Below are 25,130 nucleotides of genomic sequence, written 5' to 3' on the forward strand. Positions count from 1 at the left end.
TGACCTCCTAGAAGCTAAAGACTACATTACCGCTAGGCCAAAGGCCCTTTGATCACTAAATGTTATATGCAAAGGCTGACAAAAACCAGAGCAAAAGATGTCATTGTTAACAGATTTTTCATTTATAGATCGCATTACACAAAACCAAAACTTGATGGACGAAAAGTGGATTCAACAATTGTCAAGAGACTGACCATGTAATATGCTAAAAAGTGCTCTTGGATTTTGGGTAAACTGACAAGCAACAATGTCTTTTTTCTTTGTCTTCCTTTCTTTCTATTTGGAAGGAGAAAAGCTAAATGATTGGTAACAGCACGTAACCAATAATTATATACCATTAACACAAATTAGTACGATTGGGTATGGTTTGCTTATCTCACATCCCTTTACATGATAATAGCACCTACTTCGCATGATACATCTAACATCCCCACCCTCAAAAAATGCATAGCATTACAGTTTTGGGATAATCTTCTTTATCTTTTTAAACAACAAAAGAAGAAGAAAAGGGAAGATTTTGCACCTTTTCCTGTTATGTAGCAACTTGTACCAAAGAAATAAGCAACACACTGCTAACTAAGGTGATTTAACAGCTATCTTCTATTTGACAATTGCTAATAAAGTTTAAAAAACTACCCAAATTTGTAAAACAGTCGAGAGTGAAGGATGCTTAAAGAACCTATTTTGGGCTGAAAACGTTAAGACCCCATATCCTTTGGCTTTGTTATAAGAATTGTTGATAAGCAACAAGATTCATGCACAAGTTTAAAAGGTCAATGACCCAAATATAAAAATGGAAATTCTGAATCATCCAGCTGTACCACTAACATTTGACCATATATAGTTGACTTATCATTATCTTTCTTAAACAAATAGAATGAGATCGTGTAGAAATTTGACACTGTGTAATGAGATGAATGTGTGCATGCAAATACATCCAAATATCAATAATTTAATTGTATTAATGGAGAAAGTCAATGGCATGCACCGCCCAATCATAGGATAATGCAAATCATATACCATTTAGCAACATTCTAATTAGTAGGCATCTAACCTACTTCAAGTGGATTTTAGTACAGGTATCACAACCTTATCAAGAAACTGGCGGTCGGTGGTCTTCATAAGTAAAATGTTGACATTTTTTTCAACCCATCAACTATTTTCTTGATTTCAAATGATGGGTCTTATCTTTTATTGATTCTTTATTTAATTTTTCACAAATTCACAAATGGAACACATCAACTATCCATTGGTAATATACAGCAAGATCAGAGAGTAGTGTTTTAGCATATAAATAAGAAAAGAATTACATAAAGTTACCTAGTCAGGCAGGAAAGGCAACCTATCCATTGGGTAGGCTGAGCCATTTGTTTCAGATAATTCACTAAATTCACCATCATCATCATCATCAATATCATCACTTCTTTCACCAGGATCTTTATCTTCTTTGTTACCTTGAAATGGTAGGATACGAAGCCTTACATCTACCTCTGAACCAACTTGCTGTGCTTGTAGTTTGTATTTATGAATGAGATCCTTCTGAAGCAACATAATGCTGGATGGCCTAGGAAGTAATTCTACAGGTTGCCCTTTCGGGATTACTACCTGCTCAATGGCAATCCTCACCTCCTGTAAAATAATGGAGAGATCTTAGAAAGCTAAGTTGAATGCATTCAGGACCTTTGGTAAATTAAAGATAATATATTTCTAATATAGCTAGAGCCCAAGTACTTCTCTGAACATCAGGGTTGTTTGTTTAAACTAGGATTCCAATACCCACTCGTTTCCTCCATTGTTTGTTCAAACGATCGAGGCACCAGTAATATGTTCCAAGTCAGATGATGGTAATCTATATTTGCATTTGGAAATAAAACAAACGATACGTGTTGCTGATTTTAGTGTCAAGAAGCATTTTGGTGTAGTCGGGGTTTACTTGTAGAAGAAGGTTTATAGTTAAGCTTCGGAAACAAGTTAGATGGTGCAGAGTGCACGCCTGTATAGGCTGGCTAGAACCTTAGATAGCCAAAAAAGCGGGGGTCAAGCAGGCTGTGCCCCCTTGCGGGTCTAGGGGCAACGCCCCTTAGGTGGTTCCACTGACCGATCGACAGGCGGGGTCAAGGGACAGCTTCCCGAAACCTAAATGTTATGCACTAAGTGTCTTTAAGAAGACGAGGAAAGCCAGAAGGCTAAGTTCAGAAAGACCTTCTGAGGTTCCGAAGGTTAGGCAGGTTCAAAAGGTGAACCGTTGGTTTTGAAGGTTAAACCTTGGTTCTGAAGGCCGAGTCTTCAGAAAGACGTGACTTAGTTTTTGAAGGCAAGCCTTCATTTCATAAGGCTGGCTTAACTTCAGAAGACTTTCTAAGTTAGAAAGCTGAGCCTTCATTTCAGAAGGTGCAACTCTTTCTGAACTTCAGTGCAGTAACCGTTTTGAATTTTTGATCTTATCCGCCAGTAATTATTTGGTACTAAAAAATACTATCAAACCACCAAACATAACTGCCCGGTAACTGTTATAAATAACTACCTATAAAAGGTTGTTTTCTATCTCGTTTTTGGAGAGACAGACTCACGGATCTCTGTGTTATATCAAGTTTTCCAGCCTAGAAAACTTGAATGAGAATTTGGATTATCCCAATACAAATTTCTAGAACTTTAGGCACTTATGGGTCGAGACATTGTATTCGGAAAGTGTTCCCGTACGCGATCCAATTTTATCCAAGATTGACTGTAATCATGAAACCCAGATTTCCAACAATATACAGATCCTAGAAAGAGGTAAATCAAACCAAAGCAAACAAACTCAGAAATCTTGCACAAAGTATGGTCGGAGCCCGGAGGGTAAGATGTACGCAAGCCTTACCTCCACCCCGAAGAGTAGAGAGGTTGTTTCTATGAAGACTCCAACTTGTAAAAAGGCTTTGGGATTTTTTTTTTGTGAGAAATGAAAAGAAGCTTGAAAGGTTTGATAGAATATTGATAGAAAGAAAAGTGAAACAAAATAAAAGAAAGAAAATGAGTTTAGGAGAGTTAAAAAATTAGTAACAAGGACAAATAATAATAATAATAATAATAATAATAATAATAATAATAATAATAATAGTAATAACAATAATAACAACAACAATAATAATTAAAAGCATGCATGGACATAAAAAACATACTAAAAGATAGGGGTGTTCATCTAAGCCCACAAACCGCCCACATTGCACCTTAGAACTTTGATGGTGCGATTTGCGATTTTGAATCATCAAACCGTGGTTAAAACCGCACATCTTTTATTTTTTTAATATATATGTGTGTGTATGTCTTTTATTCTCATAGTCCAAAGTCCAAGCCAAAAATAGCCTCTTAAGTTTAACCTTTAGTGGTTTACCTCCACTCCAGACCAGAAGTTCGTTATTCACGATTTCAAATTTTCAATTTCTATAGACGATTTATAATCATGTAATATGTATCTTGTACGCATTGGAACTTTTTATTGTATAGAGTATAGACTATGGACACGTTATCGTTGAACTTATTTCAAAGTTACAATTTTATAATTTTTTGATTGAAATGTGCGAGGTACAAACAGCACCGTACTTCACGGTGCGGTTTTTGCAGTTTGAGGCATATGCGGTGTGGTTGCTCAAACCGCATATGCAATAAATTGCACTGCAAACACACTTACTAAAAGGTATGGAACCATTGGACCAACTAAAGAAAGTTTGACCTCCTAGAGCTTTGTTACTTCTCACCCGTCATTTACTTCCCCTCCCCACCCCCAAAAAACCACAGGTCCTTATACACAATCTGCTACCCTATTCAAGCGTCTCCACTAACACCTATACGAGGTCATATCTTCCGAAATGCCTAGTCGCCATGTCCAGTCTTAATTGCTCCTCTCGCGTCCTCCTTGGTTTGCCCCTCTTTACACCTGCAACCCTAACGCTCTCCACTCTCCTCACTGGTGTTGGATATTGTGCCTAGCACAGTCAAATTCGGTATTTACTAGCGATCATTTATCATGATAGGCACATAGCTTTCTAGGGTCCCTAAGGAAGTCTTGGGTTCTTGGAAATCTTGTATCATGTAGATTCCTTCATATTTCATTTATGTCTAGAGGCTAGACTTATCCTAAATGTTTTGTCATAGGACTTGGAACTAGTTCTAGGATGTTCATGCATGTAAAATTCTCGTTAGAAGATAGAGACTTCCGTACGAAGAGTCTTCCTGATTTGTAACCATCCAACAAGAAATGTAACAAAGTATCCAATCAGTTTGACGCACATATCTCTAAGCAATTGTGCGAGTTCTTCCACCTCAGTCCCTAAGCAAGTGTTGGAGTCTCACATCAGCTAGACTTGGACCATTTCTCCTACATATATGTTGGAACCTAGGGCTCTTTAGAAGAGTTATATGGGGGCTCCACATATTCTCACATGATATCAGAGCCAAGGTCTGCCACTCTAGGGACTCAACACTGCGGCTAACCCCCTCTCGACACCCTGGGATTGTGTCCATCTAGCCTTCGTTGGAGGGGGCGTGTTGGGAGTCCCACATCGGCTAGACTTGGACCATTTCTCTTGTATATATGTTGGAACCTCCCATTTCTCCTCAAGAGCTCTTTTGGAGAGTGATATGGGGGTTCCACATTGTAATCATAGATTATATTATTGCTTAACTTGTATCTTACAACAAAAAGGTACAAGGATATATATAGACAAGAAACTAAGAGAAACCCTAAGGGCCAGGGGCTAATTGGGCCTATACAAATAAATGCAATATTTATATTCTAACACTCCCCCTCAAGCTGTAATTATGCTCAGCTTATTACACATAGAAGAGATTCGTGAACCATGGTAAAGACATCAGCAAGTTGACTTCCAGTTCGAACAAAGGGAGTCGAGATGGTTCCATCTTCTAGCTTTTCATGAGTGAAACGGCAGTCTACTTTGATATGTTTTGTTCTTTCATAAAGCACAGGATTGTTTGCAATGTGGATAGTCGCCTCATTATCACAATATAGATTCATCGGTTTAGATTGAGCAAACCCAAGCTCACCTAGCAGATTACACAACCATATCAACTCATAAGTGGTTTGGGCCATAGCCCTGTATTCAGATTCAACACTTCACTGGAAACGACATTAAGTTTCTTGCTTTTCCACGAAACTAGATTCCCTCCAACCAACACACAATAGCCTGTTGTAGACCGCTTGTTCGTAGAATTCCCATTATAGTCGGCATCTCTGAACCCTTCTATGACATGATGACCGTGATTTTGATAAAGGAAGCCAAGACCAGGGCAACCTTTAGGTACTTCAGTATATGCCTAACAGCGTCCCAATGTGTTCTTGGAGATGACATAAACTGAATTACAACACTCACTGGAAACGTGATGTCTGGACATGTAATAATCAGGTAGTTTAGCTTTCCCACAATTCTTTTGTATTTTTCTGGATCCTCAAGTAGATCTCCATCATCGTCTGGTTTCAATTTCATATTTGGAATCACTGGGGCCTCACAAGGTTTTGTTTCAATCATCCCAGAGTCATCCAATATATCCAAAAAATATTTCCATCGAAACAAACAGATCCCTTTCCGAGTACGAGATACTTCAATTCCCAAGAAGTATTTTAAAGGACCTAGGTCCTTTGTTTGAAACCGCGACACAAGGAAATCTTTCAGCTTCTTGATCATGGTCTCATCACTCCCAGTAATTACAATGTCATCAACGTACGCCACAAGTAGAATACATCCAGAAGAGAGAAAACGTAAAGAACACGGAATGATCATAAGAGCTCCTCCATAATCCAAACTCAGTCACTACAGCATTAAACCGTCCAAACCAAGCACGAGGGGATTGCTTTAAACCATACAGTGATTTACGCAATTTACAGACTCTGCCAGACTCCCCCTGAGCAACAAACCCAAGTGGTTGCTCCATATAAACTTCCTCGTGTAAATCACCATGCAAGAAGACATTTTTCTCATCAACCATAGCATTCCGCCATCTAGGACGGGCCAAAGCTTCACCAACCGTTTTAGAAACAAATAAAGAATCAAGTGTAGAGATCAAAGAACGAGAACGTGAAGAAAGTTTGTCATAGGAAACAACAGAAGAAATACTTACCCGTCCGAAGGGCAATGGGAACATCAAGATCAGGATCCTATATATCGGAAGGTGGTGGATCATTCGAAGCAAGAGGATCAGCATTAGGCGGATCTGCAGACAATGACGGAATTGATATAGGGTCGGGATCAGATGTAGGTCGTTGCCGCCTATTATACACATGAACTATCTGTGGTTCAGTAGGCTCTTGAGGCTGTGTCGAGTCGGATAGGGTAGGAGACTCGGGAACAGGTATGGTATATACCAACAGATCATCACTATCTCTTGGGTTGCAAGGAGTAGACACAGGAAATAAGAGTATATTCTCATAGAAGGTAACGTCTCGAGATACAATATATCGATAAAGCGTGGGAGAAAAGCACTTATACCGTTTTTGAAGTCGAGACACATTTCAGAGACTTTGGATCCAACTTAGTTATGTATGGTCGGGTATCACGGACAAAACAGGTACTACCAAAGATCTTTGAGTCGATGGGAAACGATGATTTTGTAGGAAACAAAATTGAGAAAGGATCTCTACCATCCAAAACAACAGAGGGCAACCGATTGATGAGAAAACAAGCAGTAGCAAAAGCATCAGCCCAGAAGAGTTTAGGAACAGTCATGTTAAGAGATGACGATTCTTTCGTACAGCAACCCCATTCTGGGCTGGTGTGTCAACACAAGAAGACTCATGAAGAATACCATTTTGAAGCATATATGACAGAAATGTTTGAGACGAATATTATTTTGCATTATCACTACGAAGAGTTTGAATTGAGACTTTAAACTGTGTTTTAATTTCAGCATAGAGTGAACAAAAATGTGTAAATACCTCAGATTGATTTTTCAAAAAATAAAGCCAAGTAGTGCCAGAGTAATCATCAACAGAAGTAACAAAATACTTAAAACCCAATTTTTGAACTGACAGTACATGGTCCCAAACATTAGAATGTACCAACTCAAATGAGGATGTGTCCCGCTTATTACAAACTCTAGGACTTAAATGAACACGTTGATGTTTGGCAAACAGACTAGACTCACACCGTAGAGAAGGTAAATAAGAAAACTCAGGACAACTTCTTCAGATTTTGTAAAGATGGATGACCTAATCGACAATGAACTTCAAGCGGAGACGATAAGCTGGAACAAGTCAATGAGTAAGGTATTTGACGTTCAAATATATCTAGGCCGTCAGTTTCCCGCCCTTTACCAAAATATTCTTCTTCGTCAACAGATCCTGAAAGACAGGGAAATCAAGAAAGAATGATACAGAGCAATTTAAAGCATGGGTAATTTTAATGACTAATAACAAATTGAACGAGAAGTTAGGTAGGCTTAATATAAAAGATAACGAAAAAGATCGATGGTGCCAGATTCAAGGACAAGTGGAGTAGACCATCAACAATTGTGACATGTGATGGAGATGTGTATTTATTGAAATCAGAGAAGAGGGTGGGATTACATGTCATGTGATCCGAAGCACATGAATCAATAACCCAGTTGGAGGCAGAAGATAATAGGCATCTACTAGAGTTACCTGTCTCAACAAATGCAACAGTCGAAGCAGTTGAATTCTCAATCCCTAAAAGTTCTGCCAATATAATAACAGTACTATCTGAGGCAGAGCAACGTGTGCTGATGAGCTCATTAGATGTCTGGCCAAAAGTTTCTTACACGTGCGCTTGGTGTGACTGAGCTCATGGCAGTAGTAACACTTAACATCATCACAATTTGGAATAGTAGCCAGTGAGTCAGTTGTTCGGTCACTGTAGCCACCTCTAGATCCCCCTCTGTGACCCCCACGAGATCCTCCTTGGGAACCACCATGGAATCCACCTTGACTAACCAGAGCATTGTTGTGATCAGAAGTTTGAGAAGACTGAAGATTCTCATTCTGAAGAACACAGACAAATGTTTCCTAAAGAGAAGGAATAGCATATTCATTCAGGAACTGAGATCTAATAGAGTCAATTTCTGGTCGCAAACCAGGCAAGAAACTGATATCAGCCACTTGTTCCCTCTGGGTCTGCATGGCTTTGACATCAACACTTAATAGAAGAAGAGAGTTAAGCTCCTCATATACTTTCTTGAACTCCATGACATAAGTAGTGAGTGATCAGTCATGTTTCTCCACAATGAAAGGACTTACAAACACTATATATTCGAGAGATGTTACTTTGTCCAGATATAGAAAATCAAGATAATCTATAAGATCCTTCATGTAATCACAGTGACTAACCAAAGACGAAACGAAAGGCTCAATAATATTGATAATCTGCAAGTACAAACGAGCATCACTTTGTAACCATGAATCAGAAACCCTCACCTTTAAGGAGATCAGATGTGAGATGAGAAGCCATTCCCATGTTTCGGAGATAGATACGAATAGTTTTGCTTCAAGCAAAGAAGTTGGAGCTATTAAGCTTGTTGTCGGTGATTACATTTACTGGAAGCTTCTCGGGTACACATGGACCACTGTTGCTGCCAGATGGTTTGTCTTTTCCAGTCATCTTCCAATAAATCATGAACCAGAAACCGTCGAACTAGGACAAATTATAGCAAGCCAGAAAAGAATGGCGCACTCACAGGGTGCCAAACCGCCAATGAACAGAGATGAAAACAATGACAAAATCAGAAAACTTCTAATCCAAGAAAAGAAAACGTACCAAGAAATTTCGACAAACAGAGATGAAAAATTTCGATCCGCGAAACCGGTGCTTGTTACGAAACCGTGCTTTGATACCATGTAACCAGAGATTATATTATTCCTTAACTTGTATCTTACAACAAAAGGGTACAAAGATATATATAGACAAGAAACCTAGGAAAGAGAAACCCTAAACGCTTGCGGGGTAACTGGACCAAAACAAATAAAAACAATATTTATATTCTAACACACATATTCTCACAGCAAGCAAATCACACTAACATAGCTCTAGCAAATAAGGCCAAGCAGTATGGTGGCACGATTGGTTAAGTCAAAAAAACACGAACCCCATAACATGGATGGTCAATGCTAAGCCAAAACCATGGCCGGAAAGAACAACAAAATTGAGGCAAATGCTTCTGTTGCAAATCAGATAGAAAAATAGGATCCTTCCATCTCTCAAGCTGAAGTAGAGGTTGCTTGAACCTTGAAGAACATACTAGCAAGCTTAGAGGCAGGATGGTACAAGAATATAGAGCCACCAACTAGTTTGTACAACATCTAAAGACAATAGAGGATCCTTTGGGGGATTAGAAGTCGAGGACTTGATTGAAACATACCACGCACACTCTTAGCAGATAGATTTGGGAGGAACTCTAGACGTTGATGCAACCCACCAAGGAAAGCAGGCTCACCATGATAAGGAGATGCCCATCATGCAACAAGAGGAGGCATGTGTTGACTTGGCTCTATGATGGTGTCGAAGTCATGAAAATGTTGGCAAAATGCACATAATTAGCTTTTTTGGGAACCTATCAATCGGGAGATCAGAAAGAGGTTCTATAACCTGAACTCCTGGATCGATTTCAAAAGCTCATGGTGAAGAACAATTTACTTGCCTCATTACCTTTTAACTTGACATATGTAATAAATATTCTCTAGTTTGCTTCATAAAAATGCTACAATCATGAGCCAAAACCAAGTTGGAATGATAGGCATTCCAAGATCTTGCATCCATTATAACTGATGTAGTCATTCATCTATTTCAAGCAAAAGAAAGAGCCACCCATGAACGAAAGACTTGGAGACACCAACTCCGACTAGGAAAAAGTTGGAGAATTACAAGACAAGGAGATAACAAGGCCTCATCTCCAAATGAACCAATTGGAAAGAGAAATTGGAAGCATGCGACAACCCCCCTTGTAGCTACCACTATGCAAAGAGCCATGTGGTTTATAAACTGGCATGAGAAGCAACACCAATAACCAAATGATAGGAGAAAATTTGACTGTTTGCAATTGATCTGCTCCATGAAGGCTCAATATGAGAGGCCCAACACGAAAGGCCACATGTTCCGCAAATCAGCTAACATCAAATAAAGGCCAAAATGTCGAGTAACACGCGACTTAATTGACAAAGCTGAGAGGTTTGGATTCAAGCCTTATATAGACTAGAAATGCCATTCAAGTCACTGAAGTCGACTAAAAGAATGTTATATGAGTTACAAAGAGGGTTTTATCTTTGTAAGACCATGATAAGACTATATAAGTGCAACAATAGTCCTACTAGACGACCATAAGCTAATCCTCACAATAAAAGTCTTCGACAAAGCAAAAGGAGTTCCAAAGCCCTTTAACAACACTCTTTGCATATCAAGGAAGTGGGACAATCATGGAGCCCACAAAAAGAGTAAGGGGGCAAACATAAAGGTTATCTCCTGAATGCAAATCTAGAAAGAAGGCATAAACCTTCCTAATGCAGACATGAGAACATCATGAACTTGATAAGGGACAATGTCATGAGACAAAACATCACCAATGCACCTAGTGGACACAGACTCGCCACCTACTGCAACAAGCATTGACCAAGAAAGGCACCATGACTACCTAAACTTCTCCGAGAAAATTCAGATGTATCATGTAAGATTCCTCAAGAATTCTTTTGATGTTTGTTATAGGATCTATCTCAGTTTAAGAATGTTAATGCATCTAGAATTCTCTCATTTGTGAGCATCCAACAAGAAATCCAGCAAAGCATTTATGAATATCTTACTACAAATCTCTTGGCATTCTTGCAATACTTGCATTCAAGTCCCTTAGCAAGGAAATCAAGCGAGCTTAGAACTCAAAAATAAAGCTACATGTTATGACCACCTTGTTGATCAAGGAAAAAAAACAACTTGAAGTAACGCTTTGGAACTGAGAGAGAAAACCTCTTATACTCATAGCATAGAATCTAAAAGGTGGGTCACAGTTTCAAGTGTGCTTCACTAAGTGTAGGGTCTTCGGTTTTGACTCTTTCCAAGCCAACAAGTGAGGGACTATTTTAAGGATCAAGCGATAAACCAGGACACAAAAAGGAATAATAGGATGCAAGCTGACACGCTACAACAATCAATGCCTAAAATTAAGTCCGATAACATCAAACAACTTCAACAAGGACTCCTACCAAATGTCATTGATGACTTCATTTTTCATATGTCAGATTCTAATGGTAGTCTCAAGGAACACTCTTGTTGTTGGTGATTTTTATGAGGACAATATATACCAACCTTGCAGATCAAAAGCAATGGTTGGAAACAGTAGAAACCTCTGTGCATGCTGCCGACCTTTCATTTTAGTCGTAACTCTCCCTCGAGGGATTTGACTCACTTTTTGTTGCATAGCGCATCCTTCTTAATCCTTCTTGCTAGTTTATTAAATTTGCCACTCCCAAAACTCCAAAATTTCTTAGGACGAAGGTTATCCACCTGCAAATTACTTCATATTGATGAAAACATTTGAACTTGAAGGACAAGGATTGAACATACAACCTAATACTCTATGTTTTCAGTTTTTTGCTTAAGCCAAGAAGAATTACTTCGATTATCTTTTTGATTCATTTCTTCCTTAAAAGTCTTGAATTGATGCCACAAAAAATATATGTATGCTAAAAGGGCATAAATAGGGGCCAAATCCATCAATGGAATATGCAAGATAGGTCAGAAATATATCACTTGCTGAGCACATCAAGATAAAAATGAAAAAGATAGCAAGTAATTAAAACTCAGGTTATACCAGAGTTATATTCCAGAAATAAACGAGAGCAATAATCACCACTATAACAGAAATATGAACTACCTCCAAAGCATCAGTCTTCTCTGATTCATTTATCTGAGTTTCATCCTCAATATCTTCAAAACCATTATCATAATCAGTCACTAATGCCTCTATGGCCTTTGCTAATTGCGTCAACGAGCTTGTCTATAGCATAAAATGTGAAAAACCAATCAAGTAAAGATCTATTTGGGATTGTTGACGTATAAAGTTTATAATGCTTACCTTGGTCACATAAATAGGTACATCACTAGAGTGAGCAGCAGCCTGAATCCGAGAATTTTTCCTGATTTTGGATAGTAGTGCAAGTATTGCATCTGCTTCACTAATATTCTCCGTGAATTCAACAGCAGAGTCCATCTTTAAGTTTTTGAATACTTGTATTGCACAGGTCTCTGAGACCTACAATAACTGCCCACATTACAAAACCACACGCCGCTTCCGACCTCACACACACTTGAGCTAAACAGAAGAAAAGGGTAGCCCCCGATTTCAAAATTACTTAGGATTTATAAAAATTATTGAGCAACTACATTATAGCTCCCATTTTATATTTTTGCAATAAAATCCACGTACACTTGTCACTTGAAATTTACTAGGTTTGACATGATAAGTAGAAGTGTAGCAATTTTTTTCTGGAGCAGAGTGATATATACTTCTACATTGAAGAGCGATATCATACCCCATAGAGAAACAAACACAAGGGTGGCTTATCATAAGAATTCTCTTTGTCGCTTCGAGACTCTTTAGAGATGTGTTTGTTAGAGGTAAGCTTTTCATTGGTCCACTGTGGAATGCCTTCAATTGTGGTGACACTCTTCTTGACAAATGAATCGTGTGCAATTGGATCATTTTGTAAAGTAACATCTACCTCTCCCTGATTTAATTTGCAAACTTGATATTTTGGGGAACGGCCTTCCTTGACATAAACAAAAATTAAAAAGATCAAATTATGAAACACTACTCCTGCAGGTTAAAAAGATTATAAACACATGAAGTGTCATGGAGAGATACAATACTAACAAAAAGTAGGTAAAAGACAAAAACAAACCAGAAAGAATAGCATCAACTGTTGCTTCCAGGCTACTATGAACTCTCAACTCAACCCTAGAAATGATCTCCACGGCACAATCAAAAGTAGATGGACCTTTTCTCTCCAGCACTGATTTCTGTACACCCCTTCGATTTGCCTCTTCATCTCCTAGTGTCACGCTCTGTGAAACCCATGCATAATGCAGTATAAGGCATGAAAGTTTGATATGCTAGCTATCCTACATGGCATACTACCAAAAAAATGCAAGAAATAAAATATTTTTTGTCTATATTACAGTTCAACAAATGTATATCTAGCCAGCCTTGACCTTTGGAGAAAACAAAAACTCAAATCATCGTTTGATACTAGCAACATTGCCAAAAACAGCAAACAGCTACCAAACGGCAGTCGGTCTAGCGGTATCTGGGTACCAGTAGAGCCCAACCTCCATGAGGTCAAGGGTTCAAACCATCCATGAGTATTTGCCGTATATATCATATATACTTCAAAAAGAACAGCAAACAGTTGCGCCAAAATACCCTTAGTTGTAGACATTAGCTAGCAGGTGGTAATCATTACATGCTTGGATTATAATGTTTCATTGGTTGGCATGTTGACACCTAAAGCATTAATTGCTATGCATTTCCTTGTAATTCTCCAGATTCCATATCCACATGCACCACACAACAAATAGTGTGATAACCAACTTACCTGTATTCCTCCAACAAGCATCTCCAACGAAGGATTCATCACCAAATTCTCTATCGTAATACCATGAGCAGTTGCAACTAACTGAATCCCGCGTTGTGCAATAGTGCTTGCAGCGGCTGCTTCAAGTTTTGTGCCGATTTCATCAATTACAATCACTTGAGGCATATGATTTTCAACTGCTTCTATTAACACCTGAATTACATCAAATATCAACAAATAAGAACCTAATACAAATGTTAGGAACCATATACAACATGCATAATATTAGAAGTTGAAACTACCCTATTACTCTCCTTCCATTCCTAATTAGGGCCAACCCTTGATTTAAAATTTTAAAGTGGTACTTCTAGAAATACAAAATCGTAATTAACGCTTTTAGTTTTTTTAAAATATAATATTTATGTAGGGCAAATACTCACACCACACACACACTCCTCACCTTCGGTGAGGTTTGAGCCCTTGACCTCCTGGGAGGCAGGACTCTAACCCCATGACCCTTTGGTTAAGCTTTTAGTTTTTAGCTCTGATAACTATTCTATTGTAATATATTGGGTGTAACTTAATATAGTCAGCAATTTTTCTCTACAACCAAAACAAGTCATTGATCTTGGTAGTATATTTTTGGGTTTTATAAGCACTCAAAAATCAACATGTATCTATACTACATTATAAAGCATTTGAGACAGTCTTAAAAACCATTTTTTGTGCATCAAGTACCATTTATTAGTGCATATTACTTAAAATTCAAGAATACAAGTAATTGGTGCATGATTACAACTTTTTAGAGTTGCATGGTTGAATCATATAACTAACTGATAAACATAATCAAATATATGATAAACATCTCATTTTAAATATAAAAAATCTAAACTATAATTAGGATAATTATTGAGTTCTAACATAATACTTGAATATTATTTTTATAAAAAAAATTACATTATTAAACCTAAAATATATTACATTGTTATTATACCTAAATTAAATTATAATAAAAAAATTGAATTAAATAAATTATATAAAAAATGAGAACTTTTAAATTGTTAATTCGATACTTACATCGATATACCTTTTTTAAATTTTTATGGGGTCTTCAAATTTATAGCTTATTCAAACATAAAAACATTATCACTTTCTCAAAACCACACAAAACCGTGTTATAAAATCAACAAAGACAAAGAATAAAACGAAACATTAAAATCAAGATGTATCGCGTTGCATTGCATTGCGCGAATACACTTCTAGTATACATACATACATACATATATATATATATATATCATCAAGACTGAATATGCCCGCTTAAGAACTGTAGATATCAATATATACATGTACAAGATTACGGTGAATAGCAAAGAATAAATGTCTGGAACCCTAAGTGATAGTTATTGATTACAGACTTTTCTAAGTGGCAACCTTGAGTGAACTACACATAATATAAAAAGAATAGGTTCCCATTGAGATCTATATCTCCCAACTTGTTACTGTATGTATATCCAGAAAAGAATACCAGGGGTATTAAATGGGTACCAGTCACAACTGATAGCAGTTGAAGGTTCCGGCTACTACCTTATGTTGCATATCAGAATCAGGAACTTGCATCCTTCGAGCATTACCTATACCTGCGTGAGGTATATCACCGTCTCCACCGATTTCATTTGAGGTGTCAACAATCATGACACGTTTCTTATAATCATTTGCAAGCATTCGAGCAATGTCCCTGTAATATAGAACAGTGGTTTAAACATAGATGATACATCATTCCCCATAGGGGCAGACCTATTAGGAGCTGAGTGGGCTTCCATGCACCCGCCACTCAATTATTTCAATAGAAAAAAGTTTGGTCGTCTGAAAGGTGCACCCGCTTGATTTCGAGGGGTGCTCTTAAATACTTTGAAACCAAATATATGATAGAAATTAAACATGGGTGGGATGGTTTGATTACCACTTTGATGGTCTGATACCACTTTATATACAAGAAATCACGGGTTCGAATCTTTCAGGTGAAAGTTCACTTTTTTATTTTAGGCTACAGGGCTGGCCCTATAAATGTTATTTCCGAAAATATTAACAGCAAAAATATAGTTAGAAGGATTGAACTCACAACTTCAAATATAATTATAAGCATTAATACAATTATGCTAAGGTAACTTTTTGTTAATTTTTCTCCCATTTTGATTTTATTATTAAATTTTTCATGATTTATTTTCCTTCCCAATGTTAATTCATCTTAAATATTGTCAATTTTTATCTCATTTTGAAGGTTGATTCCATTTGAAAAAATGTATTTTAATCCTCAAATCGACATAATTGACCTTTTCCTAGGTCAAATCTTGTTGACTTTCTCCCCAGGTCAAACTGTGATTTTGTGGACCTTTGATCCACATTAAAGGTGCATCCTCTCAAAGAAATTCTTGGTTTGCCACTGAGGGGGCCTTCTTTTAAGAACCTAACAATTTTTGGGAACTGTGAGGTCCATTTTGAGCCACTAAATTATATTAAATTAGGAAGTTAGTAACTACGGTAACTTTGATTTAACAATTTAATAAAGGGTATTATGGGTATTTATAAATATCCTCTCTCCTTTCTCCTCTCTCCTCTCTCCTTAATCACCAGCTAATGAAAAAAGAAAAAAATTATATCAACAACCATTTTTACTGGTTTGGGTTGTGAACACTATGAACAGCTTTGTGAACACAACATATTTGAACAACAAATGAAGACCATAGTGGATGATTTTTTGAACACCATGTGAACAACCTAAGGAACACTTCGTGAACAGCATATGCATGAACTACAATGGATATTTTGTGAACACCATGTGAACAACCTTCTGAACACTTTGCACATTTTAAGTATCTAGTAATACACTGAGAGCACATTGTGAACAACTGTGAATAGGGTAGGGGAATACCTGGACAATTTTTAGTGTTTGTGCTAAATTAAAACAGGGATCAAGTCTTGTGCAACCATCAATAATACAACACCCTAAATTAAAATACAATCAAAACCTCAAAACAGAACCCAAGTCAATATTCTAAATCCATGAAGTAGAAGCAAATGTGGTAGGATGACAATGTGTACAGTGTGCGTAACACACATTATGCACACTGTGCACACCATCTGGATTCACGAGAAGACCAACCGTTCATGAGATCTGGATGTTGGGTTGACGAGAAGACCATCCATTCACGAGATATGGACTCACCGATGGTGTGGTCTCCTTGCAACAACCAGTTAGGGTTCTCAAATGATTAATCCCCCATGATTCCCCCAAGGCCAGTCATGGACTTGTTCATAGTCATATTATCATATAGCTAAGGAAACTGCTGAATACTAGTAATGTTTTCTTCTGAGTTCTCTTTTTTAGACACTTCCATAAGAGCCCACAGGATTTATCATGAGAGGCATATGATGTTTCTCCCAATTGGATATCATACAAACTAAGATTGTTTGATATTATGTACCAGGGGAGGACACATAAGGACACCACGGAGAATGAAGTTAATCTAGAAATATAACAAATGCAAAAAAACGCTGAGATACTCTCCCACATGTAGAACTGTAGAACTCAAGTTCATAAATCAAGGACCCAAGCATGTTTTACGATAAACAAACAGCGTATTAATATGGTAGAACATACAAATAAATTATAACGTCAACTGCAAAAGTCAAAGTGGTTGCATATTAGTTTACTTAAAAAACAATAGGCTGGAATTCGAGGACACAAAATCCTTGTCATCCCATAAAGGTTGGGAGAGGGAATGCTGCAATGACAGATATAGCATGCTTACATTTGCACTGTATACGTGACTGTACAGATGTGACATAGCTTATCTAATCCAAACGGTAGCCCAGAAAGGTGGAATAAGATAAAATTGTGACAAGAAGATTCGGTACTACAATTGTTATCATCCTTTAAATGGGAAGACTGGTGGGGAAAAAGGCCTCTAATATAGAAAATAATGGAAGAGCAATGATAATCTATCCCGTGATTCCCAATGGCCTCTGTTAATTATTACCAGCATTTGTAATGTCAAAATGTTCCATGGTGGATTATAATAATCAGACAAAAGAACAGGCAAGAAGACCAGATGCAAGTATCAGCTCATCTTTGAAACATGAGAAACTTTGTGGTTCAAGTACCAGCTGAGTACAATGTAGGCATACAAAATAAGAAACCTGATAATTGTAGTTTTTCCAACTCCTGGAGGTCCAATAAGCAATAAAGAGGCTCCATCTTTAACCATATCTTGCAATAATTTGGCACTTCCTGATACAGCTCGACCGACACGACAGGTTAGCCCAATAATTGCGGCCTTGCGGTTTCTGATGGCACTAATCCGGTGCAAAGTTCTGCTGATGCCAGCTCGATTATCAATAGCAAAGTCACCTACCTATAATAGTTTATATTAATGAAAGTGACGGAGTGGTCGATTTTACTGCAGATAGACATAAATCCACCTCTAAAAAGATTCTGCAAACATGGTTCATGCCTCTGTGCAGTAGAATGGGCAAACCAATGAAAACTGAATATCCAAATAGAATCCCTGACTGTGAGATAAATATACCACTCTCCCTTGTTAACTAGATCCTTTTACTGCCCTAGGCCTATCCCCAAATTTGTACACCCTAAAACTCCACAATGAGATATCCAATCTTTACTTGAACAATGAATAGACAAACCTTGAGATCTAACTTGTTGTCGGGCTGTTTGGTAGTGTGGATTAATTTGTCTGTATAGATTAGGAAGGTTTTTGTTTAGAATAGTTTTTTCATAGATGGAAGAAGTGTGTTTTTTAACTAGGAGAGACGGGTTTGGAAAAAACTTAGATTGATAGCATAAAGCACTACCAAACAGTCATGTATAGTTGACCGAATAAGAGTTCCATTAAGCTCATTAGGCTGCTAACAAACAAGGAGAGTCATTAGAGTTAAGAAACAATAGTTATGAAATTGGCGGTGCTTTCGAAAAGTTTACAACATCCATAGTTCCAAATCAACAACATATAAGACTGGTTTCCTATCCTAGGAATTTGAAAACTTGACTCGCGAAGTCAAAAATGTGTCTCTAGTTTCATATCAACAGTCTTCATATTTCAATGATGATGACTACACATTGAGGCATGTACAACATCGTCCTCCCCATCAAGACAATACACCTAAAAGGGTTCCAAGAAATCACGCACACACATACACAAAATAGAGAGAGAACATTAAGTTATCAACTAACAGCAAAAGATCAAACAGCTGGTGAACAAGAAGCGTAAAATCATGTTTACCAATGAAGTAGCGTGTAAAAGATCATCCACCGTGATCAAATGATCAGATAAGACAAAATCTCCAGAAGGAAATCGAGCCAAGGGTTTCCGACCCAAATCCATAACGACCTCAATCAGTTGGTGAAGTTCGTGATGCTCGTTAACCCTCCGCCGCATCTCCTCCGGCAACAACCTCAACAAGCGTCCCAATTCCATATCAAATTCTTCTTCGCTCGAACTGAAAGAACCCATATCCGAATTCGAACAAGAACAAGAACTATACTCATAACTCCTGTGAACAATATTGTTCGAATACTTACGACGATGATGAAGATGAACAAAATGGGTTGTTGACAAGAATCTGAACACTTGGGTTTGGGATCCAACAGGGATTTTAGGGTGAGGAGAGATTAAGCGAAGAGGTAGACAGAGCATGTTCCGATTTTGGCGGCAAAATCAGCGTGTGTTCTTGTGCTCTGGTGTCGCTGAGTTCTTGATTTTAATGGTCGAATGAAGGAAGTTATCTTCCCGCTAAAGTTACAGATTGACCCCCCTTATTTTGTTTCTAATCATATTTTGACACCATCTTTTATTTTTTATAAATATGCCCTGTTGATGAATTCTTTAAGCATATTTTTGCTCATAATATTATAAGTAACCAGAAAGAGTTTTTACGCAATTCAACGAGACATGTCTCGATATTAATGTTTCATTTTAATTTTTTGGTCTCTGTCGATGTTATAATAAGGTTTTATATGGTTTTGAGCAAGCATTAATGTTTTTTTAATAAAATACAAATTTGAAGATATTATAAAAAATTTAAAAAAAGTTTTCATTTTTCTACGTAATCTTTTTAATTCAAAATTTTATTATAATTTAATTTAGATTTAATAATGAATTATTTTATTTTTGGTTTAATAATATAATTGTTTATAAAGATAATAACTAGTTATTCTGTTAATTTCCAATAATTATTATAATTATATTCTTGATTTTATATTTAAAATGAGAAGTTTATCATGTATTTAGTTATATTTATCTACAATTAAGTACACGAATTCAAACATGGAGCTTTAATAAGTTGTATTTACGCATAATTTACTTGTAATCATGAATTTTTAAGTAATATGCATCAATAAACAATACTTCATGTATCAAATATGGTTTTTAAGAGTTTTCATCAAATGCTTTATAATGTAGTATAGATTAATATAAAATTCTATTAAAATGGATAATGTTAAGGAATCATATTTATATTCGGATAGAATCGATTATCCGTGTGACGGTCAAAGGGTATGATAACTCCTTGATTGGCCCTTTGTTGTTTCTTGTGAGAGACTTCACCTCAAAAGCTTAAAATTGATAGATTTCCTATGGTGATACCTAATACCATTAAACTATATGAAGGTGGTCTTCCACCACATATATGATTATTGTGAGGTCAAGAAACATTGGTTAGTATAAGAAGTCAAACATGAGTTGAATATCGGTTTTTAATCTGAGACAATTTATGTCTCGTTAGCCAAAAACGTGCCTAGGTGAGACGACTGCTCTACAAGTACAATATTAAGGAAACTAACCCCTTTGGATGTATTGGTTGTTCCTCTTCTCTTTCTTAAAGGGAGCGATTATTTTCTCCAACTTAGCTTTCTCCCCTGCAAGTGTATGTGTGACTGTCTGATGGTCTTCATATTGTCAAAATTGTATTTGTGCGCTTCTTGTTAGGTTACCTCCAATAGCTTTCTGCACAGGGAATCTGTTTCTCCCATGACCATGTAAGAAGCATCATTTGCTTCGTACAATGTGTCATTGTTACGTAGGTGGACGCAACAGGAGTTGTTAGCATATTTGAGATTCTTATATGTGGTTGTAACTCAGGGGACACAATAACATGTTTATGTTTGATACATGGGACATGACATGACGAGACAAGATTCACTCCCATGTTTGATGCGACATGGAACGGGAGAAGAATCCATTGCCCATGTTTGGTGCGACACAGGACAAGGAGAAGAATTGGAAAAACGTGGACAATGTGTGACAAAAAAAAACTTTTTCTTGTTCCACAAAAATAGGTGGAATAAGATTGAACAATAATGAGGTATAGACTAAAATATTACTAATTAACCCTCGTTTGATATAACTTAATATGGTATTTGTTTTAGTGGTCACCACCGCTAGTAGCGGCTGCCGCCACCATCTGTAGCCACCTTCGGCCAATTCCACCTTCTCCTCCACTACTACAACCTCCTGCACCACCTCCACAACCATCGTTAACCACTGACCACTATGGTTCATCGTCACCTCCATAACCACTGTCGGCCACCAAGAACTACCGTTCATCTCCACAACCACTACTACCGTTGGCCACCTCCACTTTCTCATCTACTACAACAACCTCTCTTCACCACCTTCATAACTACTGTCGACCACCGACCACCACCGTTCATTGCCACCTCACCTCCACTATAACCACCACCATCGCCTACCGCTATCGCTATCTACCATCTTCACGACTTCCACAACCACCGACCACCAATGTCAGTCTCCACCACCACTAGTAATGTCGGCCACCACCACCACCATCGGCTACCACCACCACTGTCCACACCACCACTACCTCCACCACCACTGTCCACACCACCACCACATCGACCACAACTACCTCATCCACCACTGATGGTCCTCTACTGTTTGGTAGTTACTGAATGGTTTGGTGCAGAATGATTAATATGCTCTCATGATACAATGCAAAATGAAATATAATTGTTTACAATGAAATTAGGGGTTTGAATGGTTAAGGGAGACCCAATATGCAAAATCATTTTGAGGATTTTAGAACGATTAAGAGATTTTTTTTTTTTGCCAAACATCTTAACGATTTAGAGGTTGTCTCTTAATTGAACTATTAAGAGGTAAACAAACAATTCCTATACCACCCAACACCTATTCTTGGTCAGTAACCCTTTGATCTCATTTTTTAAAACCATTGGAGAGTACTTTTTCCAAAACAATTTTCTAAAATTATTTTTAAGCGTGCATAAATATTCAGATTTCTAATGGTGTTAGAGTTGTTTGCTTACCTCTTAATAGTTCTATTAAAAAACAACTTCTGAATCGTTAAAAAATGAATTTTGTTTGGCAAAAAAATGGGTCTGCCTCTTAATAGTTCTAAAACCCTTTAAATGATTTTGTATCTTGGGTTTCCCTTAACCATTTAGAGCCCTAATTTTGTTGTAAATAACTACCAAACAATTATATTTCATTTTGCATTATATCACGAGAGTCTCTTAATCATTCAGACCACTTAATCATTTTGCATCAAACCATTCAGTAACTTCATAGCGAATTCCTATAAAATATTGCAAAACTTCATCTATTTTCATCCGTTTGACGAACAATCTTGATATATACTTGCACAAATCCTTGTTTCATTCGATTTGCGTCTACTTGAATCATAATATATGACGGGTGTCGAGACCGGCAAATAATAAAGTCCAAACTAACACACAATTTTACAACCAAAATTGTAAAAGTGGTAAGTCGGGTCGAATCCACAGGGACTCGGCTTTAACTCTTTAGGACTAGATAATCAAGTACAAAAATGAAACTTTAAAATTAAATACGAGGGGGGGGGTATGTTTGTGCAAAAAGGATTTGAACATAAAAAAAAACGTAGAAAAAGCTTAAACAATCAAAATGAAAAGAAACTCAACTTCGGGTTACAAATGCAATTTTTATTCATAGGTCGTTATCATTGTCAATGTAAGTAAATATCGCCTCTACTTCGATTAACCCGGTTCTATTTGTTAAAAAGCTCTAACAAACAATTCCAACATACATGGCGTTTGAGAGGAACAAGCTCTCCTATCAAACCTTTATATGCAATTAGTCTCAAACAAGCTCTTGAAGACTTAATTGATACTAGCATTAAGATTAAATGGAACCCGGATCCGGGTAAATTAACACATAAGCTCGGTTAATTTTATCGTACCGTTTCACCCAATTTCACAACAAAAGTAGAAATCTTTGACAAAACCCACCTTGTTATGTGTCACTAACACTAGTTTACTAAACAATTACAGATTTAGAAAACTAATTTGACTACAATCGATTTCAACACAATTGATCAGAAAGTGTGAAACTCAATTTTATAAACCACAAACACAGAAATTGGATAAATAATCAAAGCTAGATGGAAATACATCATCTCAAACAACCATATGAATTGGAAGTTGCAAATGCTAAATAACCCAAAATTGAATCCTAAAGGAATTAGCCACACATGGCTAAACCTAGATTACGAAAATTCAAAATCTGAAAAGAAATACCTAGGATTGAAGTAGAAGTTGGATGAGCTCTCCCAAAATCGTCTCTTCTTCCTTTTCCATTTCAGAAAATCGAATCCCCCTTGCGTCTTTCTCCCTCGAACCGCTGCATGTTGCTCTCCTCTATCGTCTCTCGTCCTCCTCCAACAGCCCCCAATTGACAGCCCCTTTTTTGCTGTCGATTTCTTCCTCCAATCGCTGCTACCTTCCTCCCTCGACACGACCCTGTCTCCCCTTTTCTGCCCACGTTCGCTCCCTCTTCTTCGAACCCCACGTCTCTTTCTCGCCTTCTGATTTCTCTCGCTGCAGACCAGTCTTGGGTTGTTTCTTCTTCTTTTCTTTTACATGACTTGGGCTGCTTGTGTGTGTACAAGGTGAATCCATCAACAAATAAAATAGGCCCAAGACTTGGCCTATGAATCTCCTTTTTTTTTTTTTATTGGACTTCACAAATAAATAAAAGACTTGGTTCATACCTTTTACACACCAAATGGAGAAATTAAATGGACTTTTATCTTCATTTTTAAGACATAAAAAATATAGCAATCAATATATTTGTATGTTAAGATTTCTTCTTAAACCATTTGAAAAATATCAAATTCATAAAAATAACATATCATCTTTTTTGGGGTTTTAAAGTGTCATGAATTGGCTAACTTTTTATAAAGTGAAAGGTTGTTTACCAAACGCTTATCATATAAGAGGTTGTTTGCCAACAAAAGTCACCCTCACTTGCTTTATCTGATAACTTTATTGGTCATCAAAATGGATTATTGGTAACTGTCTTTTCTCCAAAAAGTGCTTACTAGGTAAGAGTATTGTTTTTTTTTTTACTTACAACATAAGATTCTCAATTATTGCTATGCCTTTTTTTTTGTAAGGGTGTCCGGGCCAAAGCCCGACTAATCCCCGACAATTTTGGAGGCTAAACATGGTCCCACTTAAATGTCTCCAACACTCCCCTCCCAGGGCTCGAACTTGGGTTCATGACTATGTCATGCCCAAACCTTTACCACTAGGCTGGAAGGTCTTTGACTTGCTATGCCTTTTACTGGTTAAGATTTTAGATAATTGTCATGCTCACTCAGCAAGGTAAATAAACCCAATAAGCAATTACCGGATAAGCGTTTTAAACTGTTTCCAAATGTTCACATTAGAGCATCTCCGATCCACTATCAGAAACACTATAACAAAGGTTTAATCTACTCCAACGATCCAACCCACCACTAAAACATTATAAAAAATAGTGGTCATTAATTTTGACCTCTATATATAGAGGTCATATTTATTGGCCTCTATTTCTCAACTATTATTATATTAATTTATATAATTATATGTGTATATTAATTAATATTTTGATATACTAATTGATATTTCATACTAATATTAATGTATTTGTTACGTGTTTTTATGAGATTATAAATATTTGACTTTAAAACAATTTTAGTCGGTTACAATTTTTCTTTTTTTGGTTAAAATGATGTGATTATTAAAAGCTCGATGGTTTATATTATTGAAATAAAATGTTTAAGAACTTAATCATTCAAAATAAAAAAGTGTAAACTTCTTCCATTGAAAAAAAACAATTTAAAAACTTAATTATTTAAAATAAGATAATTCTGTAAACTTATTCCATTGAAGAAAAAAAACACATACATATCTATAACACACCTTTATCAATGGTTGAAAACACTTCCATATGGTGTTTGAGATTGCTTATAAAAACAACTTATTGACTTATTTTGGTGTGAGATCGGTAATAAACACTTTTGAGTGTTTGGATAAACAACTTATAGTGGTGCCAAACCAGTAATAATGAGTTTTTGAAGAAGTTAAACCTTTATCACTTATAATAAGTTGATAAATGCTTTTGTAGAAAAACATAAGTTGTTTCAGATAAGCAATCCTAAACATTCCGAAAGCCTCATTAAGCATAAAACCCCAAATTTGTTTTCTTAACTA

At 36.8% G+C, this 25,130-nt stretch overlaps 1 protein-coding gene across 3 annotated transcripts; it reads right to left on the reverse strand.

Annotated features, from left to right (window-relative positions):
- Positions 1 to 1,261: 1,261 nt before the first annotated feature.
- LOC112505702 (uncharacterized protein ycf45) lies at positions 1,262 to 19,311 on the reverse strand. 3 transcript variants are annotated; one of them, XM_025109640.1, is made up of 10 exons: positions 19,161 to 19,222; positions 18,862 to 19,078; positions 17,762 to 17,976; positions 15,149 to 15,299; positions 13,583 to 13,774; positions 12,890 to 13,052; positions 12,521 to 12,753; positions 12,064 to 12,240; positions 11,863 to 11,985; positions 1,262 to 1,629 (listed from the first exon to the last, which is right to left on the reverse strand). In XM_025109640.1, exons 2-10 carry the CDS (start codon positions 19,054 to 19,056, stop codon positions 1,321 to 1,323), a joined length of 1,758 nt encoding a protein of 585 aa, XP_024965408.1. In that variant the 5' UTR covers positions 19,057 to 19,078; positions 19,161 to 19,222; the 3' UTR covers positions 1,262 to 1,320. The 3 variants fall into 3 exon arrangements, with proteins under 3 accessions (XP_024965408.1, XP_024965407.1, XP_024965409.1); XM_025109639.1 differs by having other exon boundaries at positions 18,862 to 19,311; XM_025109641.1 differs by lacking the exon at positions 1,262 to 1,629 and adding an exon at positions 7,714 to 8,677 and having other exon boundaries at positions 18,862 to 19,311.
- Between the last annotated feature and the right edge of the window lie 5,819 nt (positions 19,312 to 25,130).

This window comes from Cynara cardunculus, assembly GCF_001531365.2.
Source record: "Cynara cardunculus var. scolymus isolate 2C chromosome LG 2, CcrdV1, whole genome shotgun sequence".
Taxonomy (NCBI): Eukaryota; Viridiplantae; Streptophyta; class Magnoliopsida; order Asterales; family Asteraceae; genus Cynara; species Cynara cardunculus.